Source organism: Gallus gallus, chromosome 1 (assembly GCF_016699485.2).
Source record: "Gallus gallus isolate bGalGal1 chromosome 1, bGalGal1.mat.broiler.GRCg7b, whole genome shotgun sequence".
NCBI lineage: Eukaryota > Metazoa > Chordata > Aves > Galliformes > Phasianidae > Gallus > Gallus gallus.
Window position 1 is genome coordinate 106,707,853 of NC_052532.1, and position 12,085 is coordinate 106,719,937.

At 41.2% G+C, this 12,085-nt stretch overlaps 1 protein-coding gene across 1 annotated transcript in view; it reads left to right on the forward strand.

Annotated features, from left to right (window-relative positions):
• The window catches only part of DOP1B (DOP1 leucine zipper like protein B), a 48,263-nt gene that overhangs the window by 32,933 nt on the left and 3,245 nt on the right, over window positions 1-12,085 (forward strand). Inside the window, exons 25-36 of the mRNA NM_001389399.2 lie at window positions 528-632; window positions 716-782; window positions 1,725-1,866; window positions 2,267-2,349; window positions 2,574-2,683; window positions 7,225-7,371; window positions 7,825-7,886; window positions 8,804-8,932; window positions 9,039-9,175; window positions 9,781-9,836; window positions 10,275-10,424; window positions 11,409-11,538. Of these exons, the coding sequence (NP_001376328.2) occupies window positions 528-632; window positions 716-782; window positions 1,725-1,866; window positions 2,267-2,349; window positions 2,574-2,683; window positions 7,225-7,371; window positions 7,825-7,886; window positions 8,804-8,932; window positions 9,039-9,175; window positions 9,781-9,836; window positions 10,275-10,424; window positions 11,409-11,538 (1,318 nt within the window). The remainder of the gene's footprint in view (window positions 1-527; window positions 633-715; window positions 783-1,724; window positions 1,867-2,266; window positions 2,350-2,573; window positions 2,684-7,224; window positions 7,372-7,824; window positions 7,887-8,803; window positions 8,933-9,038; window positions 9,176-9,780; window positions 9,837-10,274; window positions 10,425-11,408; window positions 11,539-12,085) is intronic.

Here is a 12,085-nt window from a genome sequence, read left to right on the forward strand (position 1 = left end):
GCAAGCTTCTACATTCTCCTTCATTTTGAGAAAGGCACAATAAAATTGCTGTGGATACAGTCTGTACTGGAAACGTAGTGGGTCAGACAGGTGATTGGAAATATTTCTTGAATCAGAGTGTTTCCTCACGTATTGGCTTTTCTCATATGGATGCTTTGGGATGTATCAGACCGCACATGATACTGTATACAATAAGCTATGGAGATCAAGTGAGCTGGCAGGCAGCGGTTTGGTTAGCTAAGCTTTACTCTTTTCCTTTCCCCTGAAGAACCATTTCTTTTACTTAGCTGGCATACTGCACATACTGCTAGCCTTTACTGATGTAAGCATACAGGCTGTGCCACCAGATACTTATTCCATAATGTTGGGTCAGATAGTCTTTCAGATCCTGCTCCTTCCTAATACTGATAGAAGCTTCTAGAACACCAAGTTAAACATGTGGGGGGGCTTTTTTTGCTTTTTTTGTTTTGTTTTTTCTTTAACTCTTCACTTCAGGCTTGAATTTTGTTTTGTTTTGTTTTTGGCAGATTGCCTGTCACAGCCTTGCAGGAGAACTTCCAGTCCTTGTTAGGACTTCTGAAGGAGTCTGTGCAGTTGAACTTGGCTCCTCCTGGACACTTTCTGCTTCTCAGGTACTGCATAAGAGACAAGTTTTTTAGATGCACTGAGTAGACCTATCCAATTGCTAACTTGGAGTGAATTGATTTTCCTGCAGTACCCTGAATGACTTTGTGACCAGGACGCCTACTCTAGAAAACAAAAAAGACCAAAAAGACTTGCAGGTACAGTCTATACATGTATAACTTTTTCTTCCAGTTTGTTTATTTGGCATGTACAAATAAACGAGTAAAAGTGGAAATGGCCTAATCTGTACTTTGGATCTAAATTCATCTGTCCTTTTGGAATGGATGAATACACATTTACATGTTGTGACTTAGATGTACTTAAATGCAGGAGACTGAAATATGAGACACGTTGCACAGAATGTCTCTAACCAAATTTTCCCCAAAAAAGTACAGAATCACAGTAGCGACTATAGACTATTCAAAGCTAGTTTCCCTGAGTGATTGTATGATTTTTCTCAGAGTTGAAATCATAAATGAAAAATTTGACTGTCGTGAGTTCATATCATGTATGTAGAATATCGAAATCTCAAAACTGTCTAGAAAATTAGTGGCATAATTATCCTTGAATGTCATAGCTAAATTTTGCAGTGTCAATAACTGTCATCTCACCTTTTATGTAAAGAAGGGATGGAGTAGAGCAGTATTCTCTTCCTCTACTGATTGTGATTTCACTAGAACAAGTTAAGCACTACTCACATAGGTGTAGTTTTGGCTCTGAGCCAACCTAACACTTCCTATGAAGTGAGACTCTGTTATGTCAATACAGTTGACATTGGATATATAAAGCATGTCAGTACTGATGCTGAGCAGATAGATACGGTATTAGTGGTAATGGCTTCGGTGGAAATTAATTACTAAAACCTCCATGGTAATCTAACTTACAGGTTTCTTTCTTGCTTCCCACCTTCTTGTCTTATTTGAAGTGAGCAGTAATGTATATTGAGAGCACAGATAAATAAATACATCATTGAAGTATATATGTTTCTGTGAGTTAAAAGTGCTTACTTTTGATTTTAGTTCTATGTGAAAAGGACTTAATTGGATTTCACGAGTGACAGTAGGTTTCATCTAATGCCAGATTGTCATGTTATTTTATAGGAAGTGACCCAAAAAATCTTGGAGGCTGTAGGGAATGTTGCTGGTTCTTCTTTGGAACAGACCAGTTGGCTGAGCCGAAACTTGGAAGTGAAAGCTCAGCCTCAGATTTTGCCAGATGAGTTCAACACTGAAGATGTGAATGGTAATGTGGTTTTGTCTGACTTTCCACTGCTTTCTCTCTTCTGCTGAAGTCAGTAAAAAGTATGTACAGTGTGTTAGTCTGTAGTTTGCTTGAGAAGTAATACAGATGAAAAGTAAAAGTAGTACCACCAGGTAATTCCAGTAGCAATGCCAGCCTAAGTGGGTTTAGTAAATACTATACATTGTATGTAATACAGAGGAAAACTTATTTTAGGTGCATTCAGTACATGGGACAGAACAACACAAGGCATGAAGTATGTTACTGTGGTGAGATGCCCAGAAGCATTTCACTGTAATACCAACATGCAGATAACAGTTCTGTTTGGGAAGAAAATGGGTCAACAGCAAAATTTAAACATGTCTTGTCTGAAGTGAAAACTATATGATTTTGCCTCCTGTAGATACTTCAGTGGCACCATCATCAATGGTTTCTGCTTCTGCCCCGTCAATATACAGTGTCCAAGCTCTTTCACTCCTTGCAGAAGTAAGTAGGATCCTGTATTGCAATTGCTGTTCTTATCTGTAGTTATTTATCAATATTATTGAGGAGAGGAATACATCAGGATTTTCTGGTAGACTACATGGGAGTTTAAATCTTAATGAGGCCTCCCACACATATCCACATCCTATCTTGAAACACAGCATGCTTTTCCCCTTTGTCAGAGATAACTACAATAGGTTTAATAAGACATTAATTCCTTTTTTAAGGTTCTTGCTTCTCTTTTGGACATGGTTTACCGAAGTGATGAGAAAGAGAAAGCTGTGCCATTGATTTCCCGTTTGCTATATTATGTATTTCCTTATCTACGCAACCACAGGTGACTTCTCTCTCTGTATATCTGATTTTTCTGAAGTTTGATTTTGACCACATGACAGACTTTCTCTTTTTTTCCTTCTCAGGTGTACTTAATAGTTGATAAAGTACCATAAAGTTGATCTTTTGCTCTAGAAAATTCTCAGTAGTCTCACTAACAAGCGAACATTCCCTCACTGAAGGGTTTCTGTTGCATGATCTGTAGAACTCCTGTACTCGGAAACTGCTGTCCTGAACATTGCTCTAATGGATTAAAATTCAGGATAATACTTGATGGCTGTGTTTACATTAGCAATTTGGTTAGAGCAGTAGTTTAGTTTTGAAGTAAATCCCATGATTTGTCTCCATTTATGAAAAGCAGAGAGTTCTCAAAGCAGTTTTGGTGCGTGAACTAAATTCCTTTTGGAGGAAATTGATAGTCCTCTACAAGTGTGAGCCAATAGGGCTTACTAGTTCCTGACTGCATTGCCATGAGCAGATCTAGGAAATATGTACCACGCTTGCCAATGGAAGGCTGTCAAACCTGGGACATCCTGAAGCAGTTCTTGCCAATCAGATAATCCCGCTCTTCTATTTGCCATCCACCCTGATCCCTCAGATCTTCACTGCAACTACTTGTCTTGCTGTTGTTGTTTCCTCCTCCTTTTGTTCTTCTTACACGTAACCCTTTCCTACTTTGCCCAGTTGCTTTTCTCTGTTGGTGAAAACTACTGCTTTTATTGTCATTTATTATCATTGCTTTTTAATTTCTACCAATCTGACACCTACCTTTTCTGCCCCCTGGGGAGGAAGAGAAACAAAAACAGTGCTACTGATGAGTCTTTTCTGTGAAGTGTCTAAACATCTGTTGTTAGTCTGGATGAAGGCCAGGACAGCAACTGGAGATAAGGAACAGCCTAGCAGACATGCATTCACTGTAGAGAGCTAGAGGAAGTCTTCACATCACAGCTCACTGCCAAGCTTGTGGCCCATTTCAACTCAAGTCTGAGGGTCACCATGCAAGTAGTATCCAGAGGCACCAATGTCACACATGCTGACATGTCATTGCTGCTAACAGGGCTCTGAGCCCTTGGCATGTCCCAACCTTATCCAGCAAAATTCTATGTCAGGAGGCATTCTGAGCACTGGAAGTGGGTAGAGACCAGCCATAGTGCTGCATGCATCCCCTGAAAGGTGCAGGCCTTGGTCATTTTTCATACTGGATGATCTGGGGTATGGCCTGGAGCACACTTAGAGCACATGCTGACAGAAGTCCTTCTCTGTGCCCAAAAGCCTTATCCTCACTTCCTTGAGAAAAGCTGCAGGCATCACGGGTGGGAAGCCACAGATAAGAGACTACTGTATTTCTTCACAGGCTCTCGGGCTGATAGGTTTCCTGTTTTCTTGTCCATAGTGAATAGTGTCCATACATAGAGGAGGGAGATGCAACAGATCTAGTTCCCATGCTGCTGTGGTGCAGTATGTACTCCACAGAATTATTTTGGAGCACTCAGTGGCTAGGACTGCACTGCAAAGGGAGGAAAATACCAGAGGCAATAATGGAAAGGGATCTGCATGATGCTTGCTTGGCACCAGACTGGCAAAGGCTTGTGAGCAGGAGGCTCTGAAGAGCTGGGAGAATGGCAGCCTCTGCAGGAACACCAGTGCACTATGTTCCCTGACTGTGGCTGCTGCACATCTGACTGGAAGTGGCAGCTTTGCTTGCTGCCAAGTGCTGATCCCCCAGCACTTTCATGGCTGATGTGTGGTCAAACAACAAAGCCCATTTATGTGTGCACGGTTATAGAAGGCTGAGGTAGGGCAGCAAGGAGATTTTAAGACCGTTTCCTGTTCTCTCTGTTCTCACAGGATGTTGTGCTATTCAGGTAGTGTTGGCCAATATTTGTAGATGTATAGACTCGCTGTGTAGACTTCGTTTGCCCAGAGGGAAAAATGCCTGGTACTGTTTGTTCTCTCAACTGTTCCCATTCTAGAAAAGTTACATTCCAGTGCAACTTTTTTTCCCCATAAGAGCAAGAGGAGGGAAAGGAGAACATTGTCTTGGTGGGGGGATTTAATTTCCATGTTCCAGGGTCTTATAAGTCGGTCCTGTTTCACCAGTCTTCCTCATGCTTCCCTTCCCCCTGAACTCCCAGTGCTATTCACAGACCTCTTAAAAATCAATTGAACTTCCTTCTTCTAGCAGCTCTCTGCCAAGTGGCAAGAAGCAACCTTCTCTTGCTTACTTCTCCAGCAAACACCGGACAGCTGCTACTGCTGTAGCTGTTGTCAGGCTTCCCCTCCTCCTATCCACTACTTTTTGGCTTCTATATTTTCCAAAGTAGGCCAGTATATACTGAAGTGTGGGAGAGATCACAGTCACAGCTCAGGGAGGGGAGAGGAGAGGAGATTGTCTCAAGTGTTATTTAGGTTGCAGTCAAAACCACTAGGCAGTATGCAGTAAAGAGCAAAAAAAGAGTATGAAGGATCAAGGAAGATACAACCAGAATACCCAGGCATGCCTAAAAGGAGTGATGGGTTGAGTGTTACTAGGAAGTGAGGAAGTGAAGCCAGCAAGCCTCAGGGTGCAGCAGGGTATGAAGATTTTTCCATGCTCCAGGGGAATGAATCAGAGTGAAGCGTACAAAATTTTGGGAAGCTCTTCGCTATTAATCTATTTGTCATTTTCCAATGTGTCTACTACAGTGTACTTACTCTATCACCAAGTCATTCAGATTCTTGATGTGTGGAATGCACGCCATCCTTGTTGACCCCAGGCATATACTATTGCAACAGTGAATTGTGTGCCTTTGCTATTTGCAACAGATAAAGAAAATCCCGTATATAGCCACCACAGAAACAGTTCCTGGGAATGGCAGCATCATGCTGTCATGCTGGGCTTGCTATAAGCCAAACACTCACTCCATCTCTGCTCCACTGCTGTTAGGATGTCCTTGTGAACTAGTGCAGGGGGTAAGGACAACTTCTGCAAGGGCAAGGGAGGTGATTGTCTCTCTCTGCTCTTTCCTCGTGAGGCCCCAGCTGGAATGCTGCATATAAGTCTGGGGCCCCCAGCACAGGAAAGATGTGGAGCTTTTGGAGAGGTTCCAGAGGAGGGCCATGAAGATGATCAGAGGGCTGGAGCACCTCTCATATGAAGATAAGGTGAAGGAATTGGGCTTGTTCAGCCTGGAAAAGAGAAGGCTGCAGGGATACCTCATTGTGGCCTTCCAGTATTTAAAGGGATTTTATAAACATGAGGGAAATCAACTTTTTATGATGGTAGACAGGACAGTGATGGCTTTAAACTAAAGGAGGGGAAATTTAGTTTAGATGCTGGGGAAGTTTTTTACTGAGAGAGTGGTGAGGTGCTGGAACAGGTTGCCCATAGAGGTTGTGGATGCCCTGTCCCTGGAGATGTTTAAGGCAAGGTTGGGTAGGGCCCTGGGCAATCTGACTTAGTAGTTGATCTAGCAGTTGGCAACCCTGCCTGTGGTTGGGGGGGGGGTTGGAACTTGATGATCCTTGAGGTCCTTTCCAATCCAAGCCATTCTATAATCTGAATGTGAAGATTAAGCCTGTTTTTTTATTTGTTTTGTTTTTTGTTTTTCTTTGTGAAGAAGGTAGTACCATTCCATTTGATCTGAAACCGATGGTTCAAAAGACGTGAGCATCAGATTCCTGATGAGTTGCTGAGATGCCTACAGATATTGTTTGATGGTTTTCCAGTGTCAGCCTGGCAAGGCCATTAGTCCCTGTGATCTCTGTAGCCATAACTATAGCGAGATGTTCACTGGATAAGAATATGGAGCCCCTGTGAGGCCTGCAGAAGGGCTGGATGATTTTCCCATCGCTCATATTTGTTGCTCAACAGTTGGACTGTCTAAGACTGTCTTTAATGCCTCTGTCCTTCCCCAGCTGGCAGGAGCTGAGTTGCAGGGCTCCAAAAAAAATCAGTAGCTTCCTCCTTGAAGACAAAGGGGCTGCCAGAATCTGTTTAGAAGGTGTGGTGCCAGCTCACAAGAGAGAACACTGACAGCATCTCTTTCCATCCAAAAGGTGTATTCCTGTTAGTCTGAGTGCCACCACTCATACCTCTGAAACCTGTGTTGAGCGATGGTCAGAGCAGCTGCCATACCCAGGATTTCCAGGAAGCTATTTGACAAGCATCAGTTCATCGGGGGTCCCTTCTCCTTGCTCCTACCACTTTAGGCTTGAACCCAGCACCCCTTCTTCACTGTACCTTGCAGAGCCTGTTGACCAGTTTGTGAACTGTCTTTTGGAACAGATTTGAACCACAGCTGTCTTTGAGGTGGGCAGTGATATGTCTAATCAGAAAATACCTCCCCAGACAAGGTACTCTGGAAATGTGAGGAACTTCTGCAGAAACTGCTTTGATTAACTGATCTGCAACTGTTCTGAATTAATGAGCTAATGTAAACACATCCTGCTCTGTTACTGAGATAATTTGGTTAGAAGTTCTGGGAAAAACACTTAATTTTCTAGATATACAAATGTAACTTTTTTAAAGATTGATATTTATCATTATTTTTCCTCTTCCCCCAGTACCTATAACATTCCTAGTTTCCGTGCTGGTTCTCAGTTGCTCAGCTCATTGAGTGGATACGCCTATACCAAGCGAGCGTGGAAAAAAGAAGTTCTTGAGTTGTATATGGATCCGGCTTTTTTCCAGATGGACACTTCATGCACTCAGTAAGACATGAGATGGTAGCACTCTGAGATTTTATTTGATGATTTGCAAAGAAAGACTTACAGGATGGGCTAATACTGAACATTCTCTATAGTACTTGCTCACAGAATACAGTAACATTTAAAATGGATCTCAACGACTAACTCAACTAAATGCATTATAAATATTTAAGTGATCTTTATGGCGCAGAAGAATAAACTTCTCTCTTGCGAACAACTGCCATTAGTGTTTGGAAATGGCATATAATGGAGTTGAAGGACCTGGAATTTTCTATGTGTTAAACTAGATAAGGTTCTGCGTAGTGAATACATGTTGGAAACCGTTGCCTAGTATGAAATGTTTGTCCGAAATCTTTTTATGTGAGTCTACACCGAAGCTTTCTCTGCTTATCTGTCGTGTCCTTTACATTATTGTTGGTCTTTTACATTATCCAATTCCTTCTTTATCTTATCCAGTTGGAGATCCATTATTGATCACCTTCTAACACACGAGAAAACTATGTTTAAAGACTTGATGAGTAAGTATTAGCTACTGATAACTTATTTCTGCATTAATTTTAAATTTATTTGGTTTTGAGCTATTTGGTGTCTAACGTGTCAATAAAATGCAGGCAAGGCTGCATCTGCAGAATTGATGATGTGACCAATTTTAGGCTCCACTAAAAACTGTTCTAAGTTCAGACTATATTTTGGGAATGTTAATGTTTTAAAAAGATTTACTCCAGAAATGCTAGTGTTGGACTGCTGCAAGCACATTTGGCCATTATTTTAAGTTGCTGAATGGTAACTGTACCGGTGTTGACTATTAGAAAGCAAGGAGACTTTGGTTAACTTTGCATGCGTCAGTATACTCAACACAGAGCTGCAGGAATATGGTGCATCTCTACAGCAAGCCTTTGAGCAACACGCTTTAATCTCTAATTCAGCTTTCAGGACAATACAGAAGAATAAGACATTGAGGAAGATGGGGAGATGGGGTAGGACCCTAACATTTGCTTGGAGCTTTGAAAGATAAAGCAGCTTTTGTCTCTTGTTCAGATCTTTTAAAAGAATAGTTGAAGGCTTACAATGCAAATTTTTAATGTGTTTTTTTTTTTTTTTAACATTGTATGTTTTTAAACGTATCATTTCGGTTTTTTCTTGGTAGGAATTAAAACTCTTGAAATCGCTCATCCACAGTTTTAAGAGTCTGAAACAAGAAGGAGATGCGTGCATGTTACAGACAGGGCTTTAAAATACTGGACGACTGCAGCATATGCTTTATATAATTCTCCTGCTAGCGTTAGTAGATCAGAATCAACACCAACATATTATTCCAATCAGTAGGCATTAAGAGTTGTTATTTCTATAAGATCTTAGGCTACAGAAATTATTTTCATCTCAAATCACTAGTCATTATATGGCAGATAAGCAGTAATCCTTATATGTGTTACAGATATGCAGAGCAGCGCCTTAAAACTCTACCCAAGTTTTGAACAAAAAGCAATGTTGTTAAAGCGGCAAGCTTTCGCTGTCTTCAGTGGAGAAATTGATCAGTATCATCTCTATCTTCCCTTAATACAAGGTAAGAGTTGTGGTCTTCTGTCTTTTTCATTCAGCTCCAATAAATATGTGAACATTAGAAAAGAAAACGGAAGTACGACATTCCTTTCTTACATAATTTGTTTCAGAACGACTGACTGAGAACCTCCGTGTTGGGCAGACTTCTTTAGTTGCCGCACAGATGTTCCTCCTCTTCAGAGTTCTATTGCTAAGGATTTCTCCTCAGCATCTGACCTCCTTGTGGCCAATTATGGTAACTGAATTGGTAAGGAATAAGTGGTAACATAAAATTAGTTTCTTGCATTCTTTGCATTTCACCTTCCTCACAGACCCATCCCTTGTGTGAAGAAGGAGATGTTTTCGTAGGTCTGCACTAGTTTGATAATTTGGAAAAAGAATTAACGTTGTCATTAGGAAATACCTTTCTGATCAGTGTTGCTGTTCTTGCTAATGTGGTTTCTTTTACAATTTGTTAACTTAGAATCATAGAATCATAGAATCGCTAAGGTTGGAAAAGACCCACAGGATCATCCAGTCCAACCATTCGCCCTTCACCAATGGTTCTCGCTAAACCATGTCCCTCAACACAACATCCAAACGCTCCTTGAACACCACCAGGGTTGGTGACTCCACCACCTCTCTGGGCAGCCCATTCCAGTGCCTGACCACCCTTTCAGAGAAGTAGTATTTCCTAACGTGCAGCCTGAATCTTCCCTGGCGCAGCTTGAAGCCATTCCCTCTAGTCCTATCACTAGTCGGTGTTTCAAGTCAGTGGTTCCTTATGCTGCTTAAACCACTACGTGAAGCATGTCTTTTTATGATTGAGTTGTATGAATGATTCAGCATTTCCATCAATTTATTTATTTCAAGATTCAGACGTTTCTGCAGCTGGAAGAAGAATTAACTGAGGAAGATGAACCTTCAAAGTAAGAATTAGCATTTAACTGATGAAAGCTTGTAAAACCTGTGGAAGCTGTTAGCAATCGTGCTTCTTCTATCTCTGCCTTTTTTTTCACTTATGTATTTCTGAAATTGGTAAATCATAGGTTTTCTTCAGCAGCTGAAATAGCTATAGTTACAGAAAACTGATACCTAACGGTTGCATACAAGAACAGAAAAGAGGCAAAGTCAGTGTTTGAATATTGAGTATTTTAACATTGACTTTTCTGTGAACATCTTACATATCTCTTTCTACGTACAGCCTTTTATATAAATCTCAGTGTTAATACAGAATAAAAATAAGACTCTTGTGCACAGGTGCAAGTGCACGTTTGTGTAAATGTGTACATTTCCCTTTTGCTGAATGGAAAACACTTAGTGGATTTATGTTTTAATTGTGTACTTCTCAATTTTCACTACCACAGAAGCAACAGCAAGTTAAGCAAACAGAAAGTCTCAGGTGATGGCAGTGGATCTGACATCCAGCAGAATGAGCTGTCTTTGTACTTATCCGCTTGCAAGTTTTTAGACACAGCGCTTTCATTTCCACCTGATAGGATGCAGTTGTTCCAAATGTAAGTCCTGTAATTGCTTAACTGTTCTCCAAGTTGTTTCTGTACTTGTCCTTTAATGTAACTCCAGATATATCCTAGGGTTAATTTTACTGTTTGTTCTTTTCACAAGTGCAGACTTTGATTCTAGGACAAAAGTAATTTGGGATATCTGGAAAGGCAATTCAGTCTTGTCAGTGTTGGAAGATTTTGCTTTGTTTGAAGGTTATCTCACATGGAAAAACGGGGAGAAGAGAAAGAAAGGTTGTACTTTGTTTTCCCCTTGCCACACTTCATAGAATCATAGAATCATAGACTGGCGTGGGTTGAAAAGGACCACAATGATCATCGAGTTTCAACCCCCTGCTATGTGCAGGGTCGCCAACCACCAGACCAGGCTGCCCAGAGCCACATCCAGCCTGGCCTTGAATGCCTCCAGGGATGGGGCATCCACAGCCTCCTTGGGCAACCTGTTCCACTGCGTCACCACCCTCTGTGTGAAAAACTTTCTCCTAATATCCAACCTAAACCTCCTCTGTCTCAGTTTAAAACCATTCCCCCTTGTCCTGTCACTATCCACCCTCATAAACAACCGTTCTCCCTCCTGTTTATACGCTCCCTTCAAGTACTGGAAGGCCACAATGAGGTCTCCCCGGAGCCTTCTCTTTTCCAAGCTAAACAAGCCCAGTTCCCTCAACCTTTCCTCACAGGAGAGGTGCTCCAGCCCTCTGATCATCTTAGTGGCCCTCCTCTGGACCCGCTCCAAGAGCTCCACGTCCTTCCTGTACTGGGGGCCCCAGGCCTGCATGCAGTACTCCAGAAGGCAGTTGCATTTAAGTTCTGATATAGTAGTAACTTCCTTGATCATTAAGTTTAGCTCTGGTAGTAGCATAACTTTATATTTATGACAGCTCCTTCTGTGAACAAAACAGTGCTTTGCTAACTATGTCTGATCCAAACAGGGAATTTTTCTCCTGTCTTCTTAGCAATGTAATCCTTTTGTTTCAGGTATAAATGGGCATTTGTCCCAGAGGTGGATACAGAGTCATCTACCGTGACTTCTCATCTGGTAGAAAATCATCAGGAATGTAGACCACACATAATACGAATCATGGATCTGCTAAAGATGAAATATGGGGTAAAGAAAGAGTGCTTTACTTATTTTTCTTTTTTAAGCCTTCAACTTACTTTTCTAAACTAGTGGTAAGATTGTAAGTTGGGTGAGAGGTTTTTAGATGTTAAGATTCCAAAGGGTTTTAAAAATTAACTGCCTGCTTTCACAAATCTATCTTGAAGATGCCAGTTTTCTTTTGCATATGGAGTGGCAGGAAGTTTACCATAAGAGCATTTTAAATTGTCATTAAGGTTTAGTGTTAGTACTTACAGAAGAAGGCATTAGTATTTATCAGATACCTCTGTATTCTGCAGCTTTCTGATACCTGCTTCTGAAGGCTTGTCCAAATTTCCAGTGTTCTGAAACTGTGGGACTTTCATTTAACAGAAGCTCAAATCTGAATATAGAAATAACTCAGTATACCATCTGTACAATTCATGTTGTGATGGAATTGTAGGCTGTGGAGCTCTCAGTATAAAACCAAGTGTATAATACAGGCTTCAAAGGAGCCATATTTAGTAGGATGTTGTGTCTTAATGCAGTAAGTAAATCTCGGTTTGCACGTTTACAG